Here is a 19,860-nt window from a genome sequence, read left to right as displayed (position 1 = left end):
ATCTCAACAGTAGGCCCACACTAGGTGATCATTATTTACCCCAGAAACAGAGTGATCGTGAATTACCCCGGGTCACCCTATATATATTTAAAAAAATCAATTGATTTAAATCAATGATTTTTTTAAAAAATTCATTTGATTTAAATCAATGATTTTTTTAAAAAACTCATTTGATTTAAATCATGAGTCAAATCAAGTTGATTTAAATTAACGAACCCTGTGATAGAGTATTAAAAATATCCTCCAAGATCTCATCTGTTCATGATTATCTTTCTTTCTCATTTGTTTGCTTTTTTTCCTCTCATTTTAGCTTTTATCTTACCTTTTTTATTTCATTAACTTGATTGAAATATGACTCTTGTTTTACAACTAACAATGCCTTGAATAGTGATTTTGAAATAAGTCATTTTTAACATATAATTTCAGTAAAAAAAAAATTTTAATATTCATTTTTCTGTAGTATGGTGAGAAAGTGAAAAAAATTCCCATTTTAGTTTACACCATAGCAATTAAGTTTTTCTAAGTAGTTCATAATTTGCAATCTTAAGCTGCGCAGCATTGTAAAAATAATTGTATCAATTGACTATTAAAGTGCAAAGGTGAATAATTTCTTTATTGCCTATATCCTATTATCTATTACAGATAGATGAATGTAAACAAAGCAAAAGGAGGACAAATAAAAAGACATACTATAATTTCAGTTCTATGGTTAGGAACCGGTTTCAGTATCAAAATAGAGTGTGTGAAAAGAAGAAAACTACAAATCTAAAAAAAAGGATTAAAAATTATTGATGAATAGGATAGGCTGAACAAGTTTAAGCAAGGTTATCAAATATAGATATAATTACATGTGGTGATGAATATGGGAGAACACCAGATGTTGCAACATTAAATGAAACATTATTTCTAAACATTTGGTAAGAAAGGGATATAGAAATGTCATTAACTAAATTATTCAAATTTTTCAATACAAAATAATTCCTAGTAATGCATTGTTTAATTTTTTTAGCAAAGGAAAATTCAAATCTACGATTAGAAATTATGTTGTGCAACAGAAGATTGTTTAAAATTTTGATATGGATCAGAAAAACAAGGAATTATCCAATCAGTTAAAAATTATGTGTTTTTATTTAAACATGTTGAGATAGAGAATGGTTTTGTCTTTTATTTTAAAATCTTTAATAAAAGAAACTAATTTTGCAACAATTTTTTTTATTGTTATAAATAACTGAAATATAAATGGATTCATTTTCTTATGCTTTTAAGATTACTAAACTTACTTCATTATGTTATGAGAAAAACAATTGTTATAAAAAATTTCAAATAAATGCCAGTAATAAAATTTTATTAATTTTTAGAGCTTAGAAACTTTAGATAACGGAAAGCCTTTCTTCGATTCGTATCATGTAGACCTGGATCTTGTGTTAAAAGTTTTCAGGTAACTTTGTTTTGTATATTTAATTCCAATAGAGGGTATTATAAAATGCTTTAAAATTTTAGTTTAATCAATCAATTTTAGTTTAAAAAGTTAACTCAAATTTTCTGTTTATTTTGACTCCTTTGCTCTTACATTGATTGGGCTAATTAATTCGAAATGTATTTTTCCAATAAGTAATAACATTGGGGGAGAGAATTGTTTTCTGGGCTTGAAAGCAGTCAGATTCTATTCCGAACTGAATTTGGGGTTGGCAAATAAAGATAGATTATATTTCTTATTTACTTCTTTAATAATAAAAAAGCATTTTAATGTTTTGATTTATTATTTAGGCTTTTTAGTTATTTTTATCATGAAACCTTAATAAAAAATCTCTGTTTGTGAAAGTACTTTTAAGGCTCATAAAAAGTGCCTTTTTAATTTTTCCTTTTTCTTTAAATTACTTATTATGTTCCATTTTTGTAGAAGTGTAGTGGCAAATTTGTCTATGGGAAAAAACTAAAGTTTCATTTTTTTTTTATTTNTTTTATGTTTTTATTAATTTTTTGATAAAAACGTGTTTTGGAAATGATTTAAAATTCTCTGAATTAAAATCTCTAAAGTAAAGTTTTTCGGATTTTAATTCATAGCATAATATAATACTGAATTAAAAAAAATAAACCGTTGACAAAGTTTATTAAGTAACTCTTTTGAATTTAGCCCATTATGTGATAGAAAAAGGGGATTAAGGATTTGGATCCTCTGCAGCCCTTTAACGATACAGTTACAGCAAAAATGATACTGCATACAGAACTTTTACTTTTTAACTAACTTTTAAAGAATAAAAGAAATTTAAGTTCTTTTAAAATTTACAGAAATAAAAACATTTTATAACAAATAAATTTGCAAAATTGATGAAAAACTGGAATTTTATCAACAACAAAAAAAAACGTGGTTTTATGTTTTTTAAGCCTTCCCCTACACTTCTGCATTTTTGATTCTTAATTTTTTTTAATACTTTCAAGCTTTTAAAAAGTTATTATTCATGGTGCCCTATTAAAAGAATTAATATCTGCTTTTTAAAAAATGTCAATAACATCATTGTTAAATTTTTTGATTAAGATCTCATTGCCTGTCTCTTCTTTTGTGATAATGTCATCTTATGAGATGATCTTGTCAATGAGTTTAAATACTGTAGAAAATACTAAACTATGTTTAATACAAAATGAACAGTCTGCTAGACATTTCTTTCTTTAGATATTTATTTGAAAATTTGATCACTGTCAATGCCAATCTGCTGATGTTGCTCGTAGGCGTAACTATCAACTAAACAATCCATTTGCTTACACAGTAAGGTGTACCATAACTTTGCATTAGTCTTCTTATTGGTTGTGATGTTTTGGAGGCCATGCACTGTTTCTATCCTAGATCAAAATTATGTGACATTTGTTCCATGGCTATTAAAAAATAAAGCCCAGAAAAAAAGGACATGGTTGGATATTGTGTGTTTACTTTATGAATCTTCCTTTACACCTTGTGGTCAGGTGGTTTGTCACCAGATGGCAGACTTGTCAATTGAAATGTCATCAAATATTATTTGCATGTCTTTTAATTTAGGGGTAACACTTGTTATAGTTTATTTTTATATGATTTATGTTGGCCTCAATTTTATGTTAATTAGACTGGAGTTTAAGTGTACCTCAATGAATTTATTCCATTATCAATTATATAAATTTACCTGTCACTCATACGTCAACTCATTTTGCTCATGTTTTGCTCTAGATATTTTTTTCCTTCATGTTTGACTTATAGGGTGATTAATGTCTTATCAAGTATTATTTCTTATTTGAGTGCAGTTCTCTCTGCTGACAGAGTGCATTCTTTACTGTAGATTTCTTATTCATTGAAAGAGTGGTGAACCAAATCATCACATCTCTCCAGATGTTTTCCATTTAATACAGGCCTAATCTTTATGTCCAAATTAGTCTATGCCATTCTTATCTTACCTCTCAAGTGATTCATGTCTACCAGAATCTTTATTCATCAGTAATAATAAATTAATACAGTAGCGAACCATTTATCCGGTATCCAGATAACCGGGAAACCAGAAAACCGGGTGGGAAATTGGATCGGTTTTCCCGCCATTTTAAACTAGAACAATTATGAAAAAATGCAGAAATTGAACTCATCCTTGAAGTTGAGTAGAGGAAAATGTAAGGAAGGGGAGAATTTTTTTCCCCGTTTACCCAGAGAAATGTCATTTCCTCCGTGACCTGATGGAATGTTTTATTTTCTTCTTTAGGCCGTCAATCAAGCTCAAGGGTGTGGCATGCTGATTTCGTTTTCTGTTTGATGTACGAGGGGGGTGGGGAAAATGCATTGCATGCATATCAGTGAACAGAAGATGAAAGAGAAAAATATATTTATCTATATGATATTGATTAATAAAAATAAAATCTTTTTCTTCTGAATAAATTCTCATTCTTTGGAAGTGCGGTATCATTTGCAAGTTTTTATTGATGTGGAATCACATCTGCTATAATTAAATATCGTGTTTTTATCAACAAAAAAATAAAATAAACAAAGAATTGTTTATTAATTTAAACATAGGATTATTTTATGAAGCAGATTGCAGTTTTGCTGATTCCACTATGTTTGATTTTTTTTTTCTTTTCATGATAAATTTCGCACTCAATAAATTACTTCTTTTCATTCATAAATTTTATCTTTAGGTTTTTTTTAAAAAATTCCGTTGATCTTGTCTTGTTCCGGGTTTTAATATTTATGCTAGTGCCTTTTTTAACTATCGGTTCGATAATTTTCAAGTGTTTTTATTTAAATTAATGTTTTCCTTTTATTTTATCGTCCCCCCCCCCGTATAATTAGGTATGAAATATATTGCGTTATTTAACCATTGGTTTTGTTTATATTAGTTAATTTAGGAATTGTTATTATTTTTGTAAAAAANTACAAAGTTTTCCTCTAAATCGGATGAGTAAATTTTCACCAAATTTTGCGCTTTTAGTTTAATCTCAGATTCTGACAAATTTTTGTGTAATTTCCTTGTAATTCGGGTTCGATAAAACATCGATTAATGACACTTTCTGGTCGATCCAGTAAACCGGGAAATTCAGACATCCGGGATAGCGATGGTCCCGAGCATCCCGGATAATTGGTTCTCTACTGTACAATTTTACGAAAAAAGATGACAAACTTTTTTTTTTTGGAGAATCTTTATATGTACAGGGTGCATAAAGTTTTTAAAAAGGGCTTAAAGATGCTTATTTTCGATTTTCAATTTTTAAAAGCCCTTAAAGGCGCCTTTTTCATTGGGTGTTTTTAAAGTGCTTAATTTACCCTTTTTCAAAATGAGATTTTACCATGTTGATTTTTTCTACGAATTATGCAAAAAGACACAGTTCACATTGTTCTCTTCAACGTTTCGTAATTAATTCAACCAAAATATATTTCGGCGTATTGTCAGTCCGTAGCGTATGAAAACGCCATTCGTTTTACACCATTCAAAATTTCATGATTTTTTACAATTGTCAAAAACAATACCAAAAAGTTTTTATTTATTTATTTTTTTTTGACATGGCGGTTAAAACAAAATAAAACTGTCAATTGTCAAAACTTTCATACCCTGCCTAATTATTATTTTTTTTTTACAGTGCTTAAAAATATTTTTTGAGGTCTTGAAAAGTGCTTAACAGGTGCTTTTTTTGTTGAATAATTTGGTTATGCACCCTGATCTAAGATTGTACCAGAAGATTTTTGATAATTACAAATCTTATATGGATATTCGTGAAAAATAAACATTTCCTAATAGTTAAATGAATTTCATTTTTTTTTAAAAATATGAATTACTTAATTCCATTCTAAAATTTCAGAAAAATGCTTAATTAGTTAAATATCAAATTATGTATAAATACCTGTATAATGAACCAATTATTAACAGTATTGTGATTTGAACATAAATTAATCTTCGGCATATGTCACAGTTTTGACCATTCTCTGCATTGGCACTTTTATTTTCACTACCACCACCCTTTTCAACATATCAAATATATCTTATTAATCGGTTCAGTTTCACCCAGTAAGTGCTTCTTTTAACTCGTTACTTTCTACAATAATGTTGTTTTAATTTTGTTACTTTGAATACATAATATTTGTGTTTGGTACATTATATCTAAATTCAGCTTTCAAAATTTACATTCTACCAACTTATGAATATTTTTACAAGCATTTTTTTTATATCAATTTAAAACCGAAAAAATTGTGATGCTGAACAATTTTCCTTGTCTATAGCACTAAGTATTTAAGTAATGAGTTTAAATACAATTAGAATTTGATGTCTTTAATATCATTTGTATAGATACTCATATTAAATTGTCTATACATAAAGTATTATAACTTGTGATTTAAATCAAAGTAATTATTTGGTTATGAAGATCTGAATAGTTTCAAATATTTTAGGTATTATGCTGGTTTTGCTGATAAGGTTTATGGAAAAACACTGACTGTAGATGGAAACTATTTTTCTTATACAAGGCATGAACCTGTTGGTGTTTGCGGTCAAGTCATACCTGTAAGTTTTACGCGCTCAATTTGCGCCGATATTATCGTAAATCAATGTAATGTTTAATGTAATGTAATGTAAATATGCAATGTAATGTAAATATCCTGATATATTTCGCGCAATATGGAAAATTCGAATCTTGCATTTAAGCATTTGCTTTTTAAAGCAATCATTCTATGGAATTTGGAATATAGATTCACCTTCAATAAGGCATAATTTGTGTGTTCCCCTCCCCCCAACAGAATGCTAGAATATCACACGTAATATTAGAATAAAAAATTATTACATTCAATTTTTAAAAAATGTATGAAAACACAGCACTTTTGTTATTTTAAATTAGTAACATATATGTTTGTTATTATTACCTTTCAGAAAGATATTAGACCTCAGATCATGTCTTTTCTTTTAGTGGAATTTCCCTCTTCTAATGCAAGCATGGAAGTTAGCCCCTGCACTTGCTACTGGAAACACTGTTGTCCTAAAACCTGCTGAACAAACTCCCCTTACGGCACTCTACGTTGGCCAGTTGATTAAGGAAGCTGGATTCCCACCTGGTGTTGTGAATATCGTACCTGGTTATGGTCCGTCTGCTGGAGGTGCTATAGCTTCTCATAAAGGCATTGACAAGATTGCTTTTACGGGTTCTACCGAGGTATCTCTTTTTTTCGATGGACAGTTTACCGTATAAAGCTGAGCACAAGTGGTTAAAACGTGTGACACGTTTTTTAGTTTAAAGCTTTATATATAATTTTAAGTCCAAGCTTAAAAAAGCAGCCATCTTGTACTGTTTACAATATTACTTGTACTATTAATCATTTAATTTTAAATCTATTTATCGTTAGCTGAAAACATAAAATAACATTAAAAGCAATCCACATACTTTATTTATGTCATGAATTGCAAGTACTAAAAAATCTATGACTAATAAAACTAATTCAAATGCAACCTCAATGATTAAACTTTGAAACCTGTTCTTTTTGTCAATGTAAGTGGAACAATTCTGGTTTTAGAATCTTGCTATTGATTACGCTCTCTTAACCATCCATTATTTAACTTGTTGCACTCTACTTTTTTCTTAAAATTGACAAATCAGGAGATGGTTTCCTATCAGGTTTAGTTTGACACTCGTAAGTAATGAAGTAAAAATCATAAAAATATCTTCAAAAAAAAATTTAAAAAAAAAAAAAAATACTGTCTACATTATAAATCTCAAATTAATATTGATGAAAGAAAAGGCAATTAAAATTTCACGAATCTCTCTTGTGGATGGTCGAGATGTTGAAACAAAATGTCAAAGTTTGTGTTACGGAAAGTATTGTACCTATTAATTTTCCAAACAATTTAATTTAATTTTTAATAGTATGTATTTGTGTGACCATGATTAAGGCGTACTGCTGACTTAGTTCACTTTTTAATATCATAGGTTGGTCAAATAGTTATGGAGGCAGCAGCTAAATCAAACCTTAAAAGAGTTACTCTGGAACTTGGAGGAAAAAGTCCTAATATAGTATTCAAAGATGCTGATAGTAAGTCTAAGAAATGGTCTGAATGATCACCTATGTTTTATTATATGCATTCTACATTTAATCATACGTTACATATAGAATCAAGTGACAGGTTTCAGGGGACACATAATTTTTCACAACAGGAAAAAAATGGAATCAGAACTTCAGATGTGTTTGAATTTAAAGGCCACAATTCTTCAAACGTAACTCTTTTCTTGTTTTCTATATCAATAAATGGATTGCCTATAAATATGCATATTAATTAAATGAATAAAGATGTAGAAAATTTATTGTCCAATCAATATCACAGATAATTTGTAACATTTAAAAAAAAAATCTAGGAGATTTCCTTTTATTCTTGGTTTTAATGTTTAAAATTGTCAAAATGCAAAATTTATTTACTTTCACCTAAAATTCCGCAATTTATAAAGGTTTAGAAAGTTATAAACCTAACCTTTTCGTAAACGCATCTTTTAAAAATCAAAGCATAAAATATTTATTCTTCATGTATAACTTTAAATGCTAATTTTGTAGAAACTAGAACATCAAACTTACTCATTGCTTTATTTTGTTTAAAATTAAACTTTGTGCAAGTATTTGTTCTGCAAAACCATTATGAAGAACTAGTAAATGAAAACACATCTCTGCTAGACTTCAGAACAGCTTCTACAGGACCACCTAATATCAGACAAGACTTTCTGAGGTCACTCCCGTTAAAAAATCACTTCCCACATTTTGTTTACATTAGGGAAGATGCTTGTTTATACTCTCAAGTATAATATACCAAGTCAGAAATATGTAATTTATAAAAGGTTGAAAAATTATTGTCAAAACAGATTTATGAGAACTGTTTTTTAAGTAAACCAAACAAAAGAAGATTTTCATGAATCAAATTTATTTTTTGATTCTACATATGTTTCTATTTTTTTTTTCAAAATAGTAACAGTAACTTGCCACCTACTCCAATAAACAAGAGGTTAAGACCATTTTCAACTGTTCGTCATCGTTTTACTGAAATGATATTCGTTGTGCCAAAATGATATTTGAAACAAGGAAAAGATGAAAATCGCTTAGCTCAAGGTCTGGATTGTATCGAGGAGTGGTTCAAAACTTCCCAGCCAAAAGAGTGCAATAAAGCTCTAGACTGTACTATGGAGAGAGTCATTGTCATGGGTTTCCTGACAGCATGCCAGTAGGAAGCATCGTAAACTTCACAATTCTGCCGGCGAATGTGTCAGGGCTGATTGTGCTCCGGAAAAAATCCGGATTTCCGGACTATTCGCTAACAGTGATCCGGAAGTTTCCGGAGATCGAAGGTCCAGACATTTCAAAAAATCATTGATCACAGAAGTTTCCGGAGATCAAATTTTCAAAAATGGAACTTAAAAACACAGTTTATTTAATTTGTTTGTAAGGGAGAGCCAGAGATATACTTTATAAGCTTATATTCATGATTAATATTCATTTTTTATCAGTAAATAGTTGTTATAATCATAAACTCAAGAAGGAAAGAAATATTTGTAAATTTTAATTACTTCTCCAGGTCATCATAGGTACGTGTAAAAAATTAAAAAATATTTTAAGTAAACTAAGAAATATTGAGAAAAAGGAACAAAAGACTTGCTTAAATTTTTTTCTAATTTTTCAATTTAAACTTTTTTTTTAACTCAAGAAATTTTCCGGAATTTTGACTTGGGCTCGCAATCACCCCTGATGTCTGCAGCAGACAGGTCTTTGCCAACTAAAATCGCATTTCTGACCGTACCTCATATACGGCGGTTGATTTGTTAAACTTGAGCATTTTGAAACTCAGGTTACCTACAAAACTGTAACTGAGCACAGTTGTTCCCAAGCAGTACCAGGGCGCAACGCAGGCAGTTGTGATGTCACCTATTAAGTGTATGCAACAAAATGGCGCTTACTTAAAAAACAGCCCTAGTATATTATTTCCAATTGGAACTCGCTTTTGGTAAAATGAAATACTATACCTTGAAATATGAAAGTCCCTAAGCACTCCCCAGTCTCTAAAATCTAGTGGGATCACTGAACATAAGCGTTTTTTATACTTTAATTATGATTTTTTCTTGCTAATGAACTTATGTACTATAATTGTATTTATTATACATTATCAAATATAATGTACTCTATCATGCTTGATCATAATAAATTTTTCAGTTGACCATGCAATTAGTACATCACATTTTGGTCTGTTCTTCAATCAAGGCCAGTGTTGTTGTGCTGGCTCTAGAATCTTTGTAGAAGAAGAAATTTACGATCGTTTTGTTGAAAGAACTGTCGAAATCACAAAGAAGAGAAAAATTGGTAATCCCTTTGATTCCAAGACGGAACAAGGACCACAGGTAATTTAATAATTCATTTTTCTTTGGCTTCTTGTTAGCATCCTATGTCACTCTTAAATGTCATATTTTTAAATACGTAAAAATTATATTGAAATTTAATTATTGACATTTTTAAAATCATTTTGAGATTTTAAAAAAAAATAAATGTTTATCCAATTTCTGCCATTCAAAATTATACTTATTTTGTATATTTATTATTAAATGTTTTATTATACTTATCGTATAAGATTAATCTGAAAAAATGTACCTTTTTTTATTTTTACTGCTTTCAAATGTTCTTTCTACAACTTTAATCCCTCCCTACTATTGTCTATTGTGAAAACTGGGTTTTTTCATGAGTGCAAACCTCTTCAGTCTTGAGGACTGAAATCAGTCTTGAAAAAAAAAATCAATGGCAGAATTCCATACTTCAATTTTAAAAAAAAAATTAGCTTTTTTATGAAAACATTGTTAATTCTCATAATTAATACAAATGATCAAGTAATGATGTCAAAGCACAATGAAAGAGTGGGACTGACTAACTTCATCTGATTACGAATACAAAATTTGTAATGTTAAAACCTAATCTGCATGAGTTTTTCCTGACATTTTGAAATGCTGAATTATCATTATTTTCCTTAAAAAACGAAATTTATAGCTTTAGGGAAAAACTTTATTATGATGAAGTAAGGATATAAATGGCTCCAAAAATAGTGGGTCTTGTAAAAATGTACATCAGGTTAGCTGTTAGTTTTGTTTTGTTTGCTGGAAAAAAGAAACTAATAAAATGAAAAATAAATTTGCTCTTTTAGAAAAAAATAATCCAGGTCATTACTATATTATGTGGAATGGAATATATTATATTTTTTAGGGTTTGCAACGTGAGCTGTAAATGTAAGAAAAATTAAAGCAGATTAATTTTAATTTACTTTTGGAACTTATGAGTGTGGCTCATTTTTTCATGTTATTTTTATCTGATTATCGGCTCTATTTCTTTTCATCATAAGGGAAGAAAAACTTATTTTTATTCATAAATGACTATATTTTATCAGTATTATAAAATCTATTTATTAAATATATTTTATCATACTAATTTTTTATGTCATTTAACCTACAGGAAAACGTATGAAATTGACATTAATTATCATTATCATCTATTAATTATTTATTGAATAATGTGTGTCTTGGAGTTTGTTTACCTTAAAGACCTGTTAAAAGAGAGTTAATTGAAAAATTTTAACATTATAAAGTTTGCTGATTTATTGCTTCTCAAAATGTAAACTTTTTTTAAAATTTTTTTATTAATTATGAAGTGACAACAGATGGTCCGAATGTGTAGGGGTCAGGGAACTGGTATTGCATTAGAAAGGTTCTGGGTTCGAATCCCGTGCAAGGCATGAATCTTCTTTCATTCTGTGTACTATCTGTCCATACTGTGGGAGCAACGTTGGCCCACCTATTATGGTGCTCCTGAAAGAGTGGTCAATAAATCTGCCCTATAAATGCCTGAATTGATGGTATGTTAACACAGGTAGGGAGATAAAGTAATAACTCAATATTAATTTGAAACATCTTAAAATTTTTAAGTATCTTGGCATTTCTTTCTTCTAACTTCCATACAATTCTTTCACTATTTCAAATTGCACTAAATTTTAACGTGTTGCAATTAAAACCAATTTTTCCTGAAAGATATTGCAGATGCAATTAGATTTTAATTTCAGGTATTCTTAACCTAATATTCTGCATTATTCGCTTAAGAATTCTATAATATTCACATGAATGGATCTTTGATATTCTTATGAAATTGAAATTAATTCTATTAGACTTCTTTAAAAACATAGGGTCCAATATCACTTAAAGAAATGTTATGCTCTTTGATTAAATTATACTTTTTTTAAAAAAATAAATAAATAAAAATTTAACTTTTAAACAAATTTAAGCTTTGTTCACTCTTTTTTTTCGCATTGCAGATAGCTTTTAAATTATAACTGTCTGAATTGATTGCTGAAAATGTTTGGCCTAATATTATGTGTACTTACTGGAATCATTGAGAGATCACAGTTTTACCAATTATAGTCATTACTTTTCCCATATCAATAAAAAAACATGTAGAAAGGTGATTCACCAAGTTCATTCCCATGCAAATACTTACAATTTTTACATGACTCTATTAAAAAATTGTTAAATAAAAGTTCAAATATAAATTCATGGCTCAGTAGGAATTTTCAATGAAATAACTATATTATTAAAAGTGCATCATATCAAATTTTTAAATTCTNCCAACTAAAAAAATATATATATATTTGGAAATAATCTTAAAAATAAGAAAAAACGAAGAAGTAATACACCAATGATTATTTCTGAAATGATGGTAAGGTAAACATCTTTCAAAAAAGAAAGAAAAATCCTAAAATCTTATGAGGAAAAAAAGAAAAAAAATTTTAAATTGCGGGAAAATTTATCGAATTTCGTTCCGGTTTTTTGGTTTTCTGATTTCCGGATAACGGGTTCTGTACTGTACTTACAATTTTTACATGACACTATTAAAAAATTGTTAAATAAAAGTTCAAATATAAATTCATGGCTCAGTAGGAATTTTCAATGAAATAACTATATTATTAAAAGTGCATCATATCAAATTTTTAAATTCTTTAATAAAATTTTGTTAAAAACTTTAATATAGAGGGGTTTGAAAATGACTTGCTTGTTTTTTGACTTGCCAAGTCGGCGGTGATTTAAAAATCTTTGATCTTTGTATATCAGTGGTCTAATCTGGTGGCGCTTCTCCTGGCATGAACTGAATCTTTTGATCTGCATTATTTTGCCTCTTACAGTTTTGCAAGTTCAAACCATTTGTTACTTTCAATAGGATAACATTAGATGTCATGTTGGAAGTTAAAGTGGAAGTCTTTTTTCTTTTTTTAGTTATTGGAAGTTCAAGTGGTGAAATGACCCTATTTTCTTCCACTTTCATGCTTTCCACTAAAGACTTGTAGAAAGCATGGAAGCTGGAATTGTCTATAGAGCCTCTTGTCTTGGCTCTACCTTTTTGTCTCTCTGTACTTATTCATCTGTAGTGTGAATAGGTTTTTCTAAGCCATATTTTATAACATTTTATTTATTAAAAAAATAACTTTAGATAGATGGAATTCAAATGGAAAAGATATTGAATTTAATTAAAAGTGGTAATGAAGAGGGTGCTAAGATGTTATGCGGAGGAGGAAGAGTGGGTGATAAAGGCTTCTTTGTCAGTCCTACAGTATTTGCTGATGTTCAAGATAATATGAGGATTGCAAATGAAGAGGTAAGTCATTTGAATTACTCAATACCTCAGAAACATAACATCCAACCATCTGCCCTATTCTTATTAACTTGAATGCCATCTTTTTGACTTTGATTATTAATTTATTTCAAAATATAAGAGGGAAGATTATACAAACTGTGAAGTTATTTTTATGAATCTCAGAAGAAATTTTTAAAACTTATGATTATTTTGTGTGTAATTGTGCTTAACATGCAACGGAAATACTTAAGTAAGATTAGAAAATGAAGCAACAGCTTGTTTTAATACAAAATATTAAAAGACTTAAAGAGAAACAAAAAAATTTATGTAAATATAACCAATCATGGTTTATCTCTTAACCTTATTATATACATTTTGCATGTATACAACTTTGAATTACGGGTGCTTGTGGCATGGGTCACGCAAGCTTCTGTGGCAATTTCAGCCACAGTTATATTTATTAATCTTTACAAAAGGGATGTTAGACTGCATATCCCTTTTGATGGAATATTTAGACAAATTGGGACTAAACTTGTTTGGAGAAAGACCATTTCCTTGAATCAGTGACACTAAATTGTGAACAATGAGAACTAATAAAAATAATGGAATATTTAACTTTTATATATCAATTTTAATATGTATGAGTATCATATAAATAAAATTATATAAGATCATTTTGAAAATGACTACTTTGGAAATGAGCATCCAACCTGGACATATAAAAGGGAGGAATAATTTCTTCATATTCCTTGGAAATTAAAATTCCAAGCATTATGCTTATGATTCTAAAGTAAAACACATTCATTTATGCATTTACTTTAAAAAACATTTATTTGTATCATAACAATTAATATTGGTTTTCATAAATGTTTTCTACTTTATGTAATGATGAATAATTTAAAAGTTTTTTTAATTTTAAATCAAATCCTTGTTTATTGCAATTATCTTTTTTTCTGTTTTTCCCCACTTATTTTTATAATTTACTGACTATAAAATATTATAATAATATATATGGATGGTAAATCGACCTTTTAAGTAACTTTTTTTCTTTCCATTTTACTTTTTTCGACAATTTTTTTCCTTTTTTTTATCATATTTACATCAAGAGTCTATTAATTTATCATTAATTTTGTCTTTAGATTTTTGGGCCTGTGATGCAAATTCTGAAGTTTAAAACAGCTGAAGAATTGTTAGGAAGAGCTAATAAAACAATGTACGGATTAGCAGCAAGTGTATTCACTAAAGATATTGACAAGGCTATGTACTTCGCTAGTGGTCTTCGAGCTGGTACTGTTTGGTAAGTGTAATTCTAAATTTATATTTACACCACAGAATTCTAAATACCAGAGTATCGACCCTATGCAAATTAAGAATTATAAATATGGAAAGTTTAAAAAATTATATTCATGATAAGAAAAATGGCTGCCACGGTTCTTCTCCGAAATTAAAGAGTAAAAGAACTGAAAAAATTTTTATCAACTCTTTTCATGTTTATTTTAAATATCAATTTTCTATGATGGTTATTGTTTTACGGTCAAAAGATTGAGGAGAAATTACTTTACACCAATGATAATCAAATAAAGGTATTAAACCATTCTCTCCAATCCTGATGTGTATGCATTTAATAGGTTCAAAAGGAAGTGTTCTTCATTTTCTATACAAAGGTTGCAACAATTTTATTATCTGACCCGTGGGGGCTCATTAGATAGACTAAATAGAGCATTCACCTTCTCATGAGGGGAACCAGATTCGAATCCCAGTGATGGCTGGTCAATATGAATTCTGCACGTGGTTCGCACAGACCACAGTGGTAGACGAATCATAAGTTAAGAGTCCCCTTGCCGGCTGGCCAACCATGAGAGGTTTTCCTCTCCATGCAATGCAAATACGGGTTAGTCCCATCAAAAAGTCCTCCACGAAAGCTAATTTCTCCCAATACTTTATCCAGGAGTTTCCTTGTCTTCTGGATTGGGTTCAAAATTACAAGGCTGCAGAGTTGAAAGTTAGTAATCATCAACCCAGAGAATTGGGCCGGCTGTTCAGTAAAATAAAATTATAACTGCACCAATGGTAAATTAGGATCTAAACTAGGTTGCGAATGGGATAAATTATATTTTTTTTCAAAACATTGTTATGCAAGAATCGATATATACTTAAATACAAGTATTGTTAAGAACTTATATACACAAATATTGTGATGATATTTTCTTAACTTTCCTTCTCATAACTATTACTAATAGCATAAAATAACCTGATTTTAGCTTTAGGCATTACAATAGTAAGAGTTGTCACAGTTAAAAAATGTATTTTAGAGAATTTATCTTTTCATGTAATATTAATTTTTTTTAGGATTGATCTTTTCATTTTGTTTTAAATAAGTAATAGTGTCTGAGTATGCTCAATAGTTCTTTGTTAACTTTTATTTTTATGGCATTTTTTTTCTTCAAATAAATGAAAATTTACTTTTATGCTCCATCCATTCTTCTTGCTCATAGTTTAACTTTCAAACAGCTAGAAGGAATATTTATTTTCTTCTTAATAATTTTTTTTTTAATTGTTCTTGCAGAGCTTTTAAAGATAAATATTTAATTTTCTCTTTTTTTCAAAGATTTTTTTAAACAATAATTAGTCTCATTTATTTTTAAGAAGGTATGTTTATTTTTTAAACGTAGAATGTTGATTTATCTCAAGCATAGAAATTCAGAGAGTTTAAATATCTCACAAAAACAATGCAAATGCATAAACATATAAGTTAAAATCTAAAAATGAACTTTAATATATTTCCTTTTCTGATTTATAAAATTCAAACAAAAATAGTTTAAACTAATTATTTTAAAATTTCTGCGACTAATCAAGTTCTGAATTTTAAATCTTATTCCCTTTTCTAGGAATGTCGNAATGTTTGTTTATTTTGATTGTTAAAAAGTGTCCGGGAAATCGACCCTTCCGGAAAAGGGACGTCCGGATATGGGACGTTACACTGTATTTTTAAATCAGATGTAATTATAATAATTTAGTTTTGACTAGGTGTGTTCGCATCTATGTTATGCCATAAATTATGTGAGAGTTTAAATGTAGCAACCACTTGTACTTTGATGATAAAGATAAAATTTGTTGCAAATTGTTTGTTTCTTACTACTGAATTTTGTTATCTTATGCACATCATCATGTTTTGCTTATGTATTACCCTTTTGATGTCTTCTTCACTCTGTGTGTGGCTTTTATCATAAAAAAATAATAGTTACATCTTAATGAGTTTTGCTTTGATTACTATTATACCACCCTCCAGTCTAAGCCTTGCTCTCTCCTCGCAGTTAGTGCGTTCTACTCAATTTTCATGCTTTTGGATAAAGTGAGCTAAAAACAAGTGAAATAGGTGGATCGCAAGTGTTTTATATTTTTATAATTAAAACTTGGTACAACCTCAGAACCCTTAACATTACAGGGCAATTAATGAGTGTCTAATTTTTGAGGGGACTATTAAAATGCACAGTTACAATATAAAAGTTCTCAAAATTTTACTCCTGAAAAAAAGTCTTTCATCTGTAAATGTTTAGTTTTTTTTCTTTTCTTTTTTTTTTTTTTTTAATTATCGAAATTTAAATTGTAAGTTCACGAATTTTTATGTTTGAAATATTAAGAGGACTTTTTGAATTTTCAAATTATTGAGGAGTGCAAATACCTGCCACTGCACTAATGACGCTAAAAAAGTTCATCTGCTCTAGTGCCACCTAAGGATCTTTAATACTTGTGAAAAAATGTCTGTTCATAATCAATATATTTCCTTAATGTTTCTATCAGCTTTAATCTATTATAATTGTTGCACATACTCATAGATTAACATAAAAGAAGAACTTTTCATTCGCCTGAACAATCTAAGCTGTGTCTGTAGCATCATGCACTGTACTAATTTATATTCCTCTTCGTTACTTTAATATTTCCAATGTTAATTAATACTAAAATAATGTAAACTCTAATGATTAGTCTCCTGAACATTAACCAACCATCACAAGTGTCTCGAATATCAAATTTTTGGAGTGAATAAGCACATTATGTTGACTTACTTAATTATGAACTTTTTAAATAATCTGTCGGGGTGGGGGGAAGAATTTATTCAGAAAAAGAGCGCTTTTGTATCTGATTTTAAGAACTAAAATATTGTCTTCACTAATTAATTAGCATGCTTATGGATATTCTCACACCGTTAAGATTGAGCCTCAAAGCCCAAAAATCCTGTCATTCGATCCAAAGTTATTCTGGATGGTTGCTTTTTTTTTTACACTGTACATAAAGTATACTAATTAGTCAAACTTGAGCCGTGGTGGCTCAGGGAATAGTGTTCGCCTTCCAATGAGGTAAACCGCGTTCGAATCGCAGCGATGGCTGGTGAATACGAATTCTGTATCTGGCTTTCACCAACCTTAAAATATCGCCAGTGGTAGACAGATCATGGGTTAGAGTCCCCTTGCCATCAGGCTAACCATGGGAGGTTTTGTGGTTTTCCTCCCTATGTAACGCAAATGCAGGTTAGTTCCATCAAAAAGTTCTCCACAAAGACAAATTTCTCCCAATACTTAATTCAGGAGTTTCCTTGTCTTCTGGATTGAGTTAAAAATGACAAGGCAAGAATTGAACATTAGTAGCCGTAAACCTGAAAAAATGGTCCGTCTGTTCAACGACGGTTATAAAAGTAGTCAAAATTAGTGTTTTGATTATCAATTGACTGGTACTGATTATAATATTCAATCCACATTATCACACAGTTTTTGGAACTTATGTTTAACTTTTAACACTAAGGTTCGCCTCAACTGATATCTTTTGATGGTTGTCAAACTGATATCTTTTTTTGCTGTAAAAGAAAATAAAAATAATATAACCATTTTTGCATATAATTAATGTGCATCTACTGTTTAGGATTAACTGTTATGACGTGTTTTCGGCTCAAGCACCCTTCGGAGGTTTTAAGATGTCTGGAATCGGAAGAGAACTTGGAGAGTATGGTCTCCAAGCTTATAGTGAAATCAAAACGGTAAGTTACAATGGCAAACTTTTTTAAATAATGTAAATCTAGATTCCCTGTGCATTTTCTATGTTGTTAATGGGGAAAAACACAAAGCTTTTTGAATGAATAAGTTTCTCGTGAACCCTGAATTTCACAAAATATTTTTTCTTAAAAAAACTTCTATAAAAATGAGACATGGAGCTTGGCAATTTTATGCAACACAGAAATGACATACATTGATCTGTTGTTTGTGTAATAGTGCAAATTCTAATTTTTTAACAATTACTTAATGTAGAAAAAAAGTTTTTAAGTAAACACTTGAATTCTAACAAAAATGCAATAAAATATTGTTGTGTTTAAATTTTCTTTTCCTTTTGCTGTTAAACTTTTGCTAAAATTAAATATGGTTAAGTAATTTTTTTATTACTAAATGATAGAATTCAGGCTTATGTGAACTATTGTAAAACAATGATTGTTCACAGAATGTCATCAATATGTTAGTGTCATTAATGGTCAAACACAGTAAACATAAACTTTACTTTTTGAAGATTTAAAAATGGCTTCTTGGAATCATTTACTGTATGTGCAATAAGGGGGAGAAGACGACTGAAGACATAGTTTATTTTCCCTTTTATTTTCTATCATTTGAAAACATTCCAATTATAACAGTGGATTACTTGTTTGAAGAAATAGTTTCTATTTATTTTAAGACTATAGCAGGTAATAGTTGCAGATTAATACATTGACTGCCGCGTTAACCATATTTGGGTTACAGCTAAGTTTCTGATCAGGTCTGTATTGGGGTGAATCTTATTTGACTACTTGAGAAGGATATCCATATGCAGGGTTGCCACAGGTGACTAAAATGCGACTATTTGCAACTATTTTTGACCTGAGGCAACTATTGCTACTTTTTTTGCCTAAAAAGGCTATAAAAGCAACTATTTTCAGGAAAAGGAGACTATTGTGAGATTTTTTTGTGCTCTGCAATGTTTTTTCTAGCATAAATTGGGTTGACAACCTGCGGCCCGATGTAGCTTCTGAACATAATGAATTTTTTTTTCTTCTAAAAATTAAAAAAATATTAAATTGCAAATTTGAGTAATCACTTTTTAATGCACTCAATTCGCACAGATTCCATTGTGAATCTATTTTGTTTCTCAATCGCCTTTTCAACAGTTATTGCTATGAAACTGCATGATTTTAAAGAACCCAATTTTTAATATGACACTATAATGTATGAATTTCGAATTTTAGTAATCACTTTTTCAATATATATATATACAGTAGAGTCCCGATAATCCGAGCCCCGGTTATCCGAGTTTCCGCTTTAACCGAGCTATCAAATATTTTAAGTTTTTTTTTTGTTCTAGTTTATTTTTTATTTTTAAAAATACCGCCGAAAAATAAATCTGAATTTTATCTTCTAAACACTCGGGAAAACAAAATCTAACAACTTGATCCCATGAAATGATCGTTAATATCGTCAATAATGAAAATGAACCTAGCTAAGATGATGGAGACAGTGACGATGAAAATCAACATATAAAAATCTCTCACACAGATGAACTTAAAGCTGTCGAAAATGCTACTGAATACATAGAACAACAAAAAGAGGCGACACCAGCCTTCCTGTTATCCCTAAAAAATGGCGAAACATTGCTGCAGAAAAGCACCAAAGTTATGTAAAACAAAAAACGATTAAGGACTTTTTTTAAGTAAAAACTCTTTAATTCTC

General features: G+C 29.3%; 1 protein-coding gene across 1 annotated transcript in view; it reads left to right on the top strand.

The window, feature by feature from the left end:
* Nucleotides 1–19,860, top strand: part of LOC107442960 (aldehyde dehydrogenase, mitochondrial) — a 37,725-nt gene that overhangs the window by 12,038 nt on the left and 5,827 nt on the right. The window contains exons 4-11 of the mRNA XM_016056671.4: nucleotides 1,359–1,438; nucleotides 5,891–6,002; nucleotides 6,403–6,645; nucleotides 7,417–7,519; nucleotides 9,674–9,858; nucleotides 12,977–13,141; nucleotides 14,260–14,417; nucleotides 18,035–18,149. Coding sequence (XP_015912157.1) covers nucleotides 1,359–1,438; nucleotides 5,891–6,002; nucleotides 6,403–6,645; nucleotides 7,417–7,519; nucleotides 9,674–9,858; nucleotides 12,977–13,141; nucleotides 14,260–14,417; nucleotides 18,035–18,149 — 1,161 coding nt within the window. The remainder of the gene's footprint in view (nucleotides 1–1,358; nucleotides 1,439–5,890; nucleotides 6,003–6,402; nucleotides 6,646–7,416; nucleotides 7,520–9,673; nucleotides 9,859–12,976; nucleotides 13,142–14,259; nucleotides 14,418–18,034; nucleotides 18,150–19,860) is intronic.

The sequence above is a fragment of the Parasteatoda tepidariorum genome, chromosome 3 (assembly GCF_043381705.1).
Source record: "Parasteatoda tepidariorum isolate YZ-2023 chromosome 3, CAS_Ptep_4.0, whole genome shotgun sequence".
In the NCBI taxonomy this organism is placed as follows: Eukaryota; Metazoa; Arthropoda; class Arachnida; order Araneae; family Theridiidae; genus Parasteatoda; species Parasteatoda tepidariorum.
This window is presented reverse-complemented; position numbering and strand designations above follow the sequence as displayed.